This window comes from Anoplophora glabripennis, unplaced genomic scaffold (genome assembly GCF_000390285.2).
Source record: "Anoplophora glabripennis isolate ALB-LARVAE unplaced genomic scaffold, Agla_2.0 scaffold150, whole genome shotgun sequence".
In the NCBI taxonomy this organism is placed as follows: Eukaryota; Metazoa; Arthropoda; class Insecta; order Coleoptera; family Cerambycidae; genus Anoplophora; species Anoplophora glabripennis.
Genome location: NW_019416425.1, coordinates 983,071 through 986,036, shown reverse-complemented (window position 1 = coordinate 986,036; position 2,966 = coordinate 983,071). Strand labels below are relative to the sequence as shown.

The window sequence follows — 2,966 nt, the reverse complement described above, 5'->3', positions numbered from 1 at the left end:
TTCCTTGGAAGATACATTCATTTATTAGTTTAGTTAATGGATACACTATGAGATTCTTTATAATTTTTATGATTTTCACATTTAAGCCATATATATCTTTAGTAGCTTTACTTTTAAGGTTTGTAATAATGTCTCTTACTTCAATGTACGTTACCTCAGAAAATTTAAAAGTATTATTGGGTAATTTGTTATAATCAAAATTAAAGTATGGATTTAGAGTATCTTTCTGAGAACATAGTTTACGGGCTTCCAAATCCTTTGCAGCCGCTGTCGTAAAATATTCATTAAATATATCCGTTACGGTTGGACTTATTTTTGGTAACATTACTTTTTTTCTTTGCTTGTTTATAATATCCCACATACACTTATTAGGGTTATTAGCATTTTTTAACAGTTTCTCATTTGCCTTACACTTAGCTCTTTTTATTTCAGATTTGTACTGCATGCGATAGATATTTCTCCTCAATTTATTTTCTGAACATGGGTTTTTTTTGTATATCATAATAAAGAAGTTAAGTTGTTCACGCATAACTCTTAGATGATTATTAAACCATTGAAGTCCGGCTGTATTGAGTTTATTACTATATTTTTTTTCAGGAAAAGCTGAATTATTACATTCTACTATTTTATTTAAAAAAATTTGAAATTTGACATTGATATCTAGATCAACATTGTTAACGAATGTCCAATCAATATTTTCAACTAAGTTGTAAAATTTAATCTTACCCCCCTTAGTAATAGGTCTACATACTTTTGTTGCAGGTTTCTCCATAATGTTTGATTCACAAAGAACTAAGTTAATAATAATACCTTTATGATCCGATAAATTACAGTCCACTACAGAAAATTTACTTTCAGTTGTGAAATTAATGAATACATTATCGATGCACCTATCTTTCCTTGTGTTTTCATAAACTTTTTTGTATAAGCCAAATGTACGGAACAGATCGCACAAACGGGCAGAATATCCCGATTCACAGTCTGAGTAAATATCAAAAGGTACGTTAAAATCGCCCACAATTAATATTTTTTTCCCGCCATTCACACTCAATATTAATCTTTCTAATTTATCTAGAAATATTTCAAAATTATTACCTGGTGGTCGATAAATATTTATTATATACATATTCAAAGAGTTAACAATAGCAGCTGAGATCTCTATTACTGTTTCTACTGACATTTCGCTCATAGCCGGCTGTGATGTACAATTTAAACCCTCTCTAGCTAGAATTGCTGTTCCACCACCTTTACAAACCTTTCTGTCAAATGAAGTGACAACGTTATATCTATCCAGGGAAAGGCACTCCACCTCTGCTGAGTCAAGCCAGGTTTCACTAAAACATAAAATATGAAAATTATTATCAAAAAGATAACAATTTAACTCATTTATTTTATTTCTTATTGATTGAATATTTAAACAAAATATATTCAATACGTCACAATTACGTATTTCCACGTCCTCGGAGAGTGAAGTCATAAATGTATCTCGCACCCCGGGTCCTATCCCTGCGGACTTTCTTTCGTCCTCAGAAATAAAAAACGGCTAACACAAGCTCCATGTGGCCACAACTCAGGATCCATTGCTTTGCTGAAATGCTCTTCTAAAACTGTTACCTTGAAAGATGCATATAAATGAGGATGTTTCGACGCAAGTGATTCAACTGTCACCTCTGGAAAATGTTGTTTCACATGTTCCTTCAATGAATCCACTGTGGTGACTTTATTTAGTCGATAGACGTGTAAGACTGTCTCCTTTGGTACACCCTGTATTAATTTATTATTTTTATTACTTCCGACTATCATTTGTTTCTTATTTGCTTTTTTCTTCCCCACCTTTTGCCACTCATTTAATTTGCTGGTTGATGGTTTTTGCAGATCATTATTTATATCTATATATTTATTCAATTTAATTTCAGACTCAGTCTGCATTAATCCCAGAGATACTGCATTTTTTGTAATAGTTCCACTTGAATCATTCTGCCCATCAGCTGTTTGTTTTATGCCAGGTTTATTTACATTTTTACCACTGTGGTTAGTTTTTACTTTCACATGCTTTTCTTCTTTGTCCATTTTTTGCGTAACTGGGGACAAAGTTTTTATCATGTCAGTCCGATTCATCAGTTCAATTTGGTTATTTAGTAAGGAATTTTTTTCTTGCAGTTCCTTTATTATTCGATCTTTTAATTTTATCACATAATTAAATATAGCTACGTCTATTTTACCGGCATCAGACAGGCTTCCCAATGCATCAAAAAATGCGTTGTCTTCTTCTTCCATATCCGATTGTTGTTGAGAAACTTCGCAGCAAATAATTCTTTCACTGTCAATCGTCACTATATTCTTTAGATGCTTAACACAACTATTATGACACACCGTGTCACATCTGATACATTTTAAGCCCTTTTGAGCAACCATTTTACACCTTTTACAAGGTTTTGTAGTCAGACTAATTTCATTCGGCTTGGCAGTCGGCGCCATTTTTTAATGGATGAAATGACCGATAGGTGATTTGTGGTCGAATTATTATATGACGAATGATTTGACATATTGATAAAACGCGACTTTGTAAAAGTATTGTGTATACAGGATGAAAGCGAAATATTTGACAAAATTTTAGACTTCTAAACAAAAATCAACAAACGGAGTTCTTATAAAAAATTGTCCGAAATGACGGTTTACTAGTTACAGGGTATTTTCTTAATTAAACTTGAGCTTCTGAAGCAGGAACGAGTGCGGCCTAGCGACTTGGCATTCATGTCATTGATATGAAAAGTCGAGCAACGCTTATCGCGGTTAGTCCTTGGATCGGTGACCATCTGGGGAAGCCTCGCGATGCTCGTCTAGTGGCCTGTATGTCAGTATATTCACAGAATCTATATACATTTAGGCGAGGTTTATATAGGAAGACATACGATGGTATGCCACAGAAGCTATTGGCAACAAGAAAAGATAAAGGACTCCTTTTC

At 33.2% G+C, this 2,966-nt stretch overlaps 1 protein-coding gene across 1 annotated transcript; it reads right to left on the bottom strand.

The window, feature by feature from the left end:
- Nucleotides 1-598: 598 nt before the first annotated feature.
- LOC108904499 lies at nucleotides 599-2,376 on the bottom strand. Its single transcript, XM_018707088.2, has 2 exons — nucleotides 1,447-2,376; nucleotides 599-1,334 (listed from the first exon to the last, which is right to left on the bottom strand). The coding sequence occupies exon 1, from the start codon at nucleotides 2,275-2,277 to the stop codon at nucleotides 1,501-1,503; it is 777 nt and encodes a 258-aa protein (XP_018562604.1). The 5' UTR covers nucleotides 2,278-2,376; the 3' UTR covers nucleotides 599-1,334; nucleotides 1,447-1,500.
- Nucleotides 2,377-2,966: the final 590 nt, after the last annotated feature.

What these genes read in the sequence shown, in the direction of transcription:
- LOC108904499 (XM_018707088.2), bottom strand. Translation starts at nt 2,277, where the DNA reads ATGGAAGAAGAAGACAACGCATTTTTTGATGCATTGGGAAGCCTGTCT.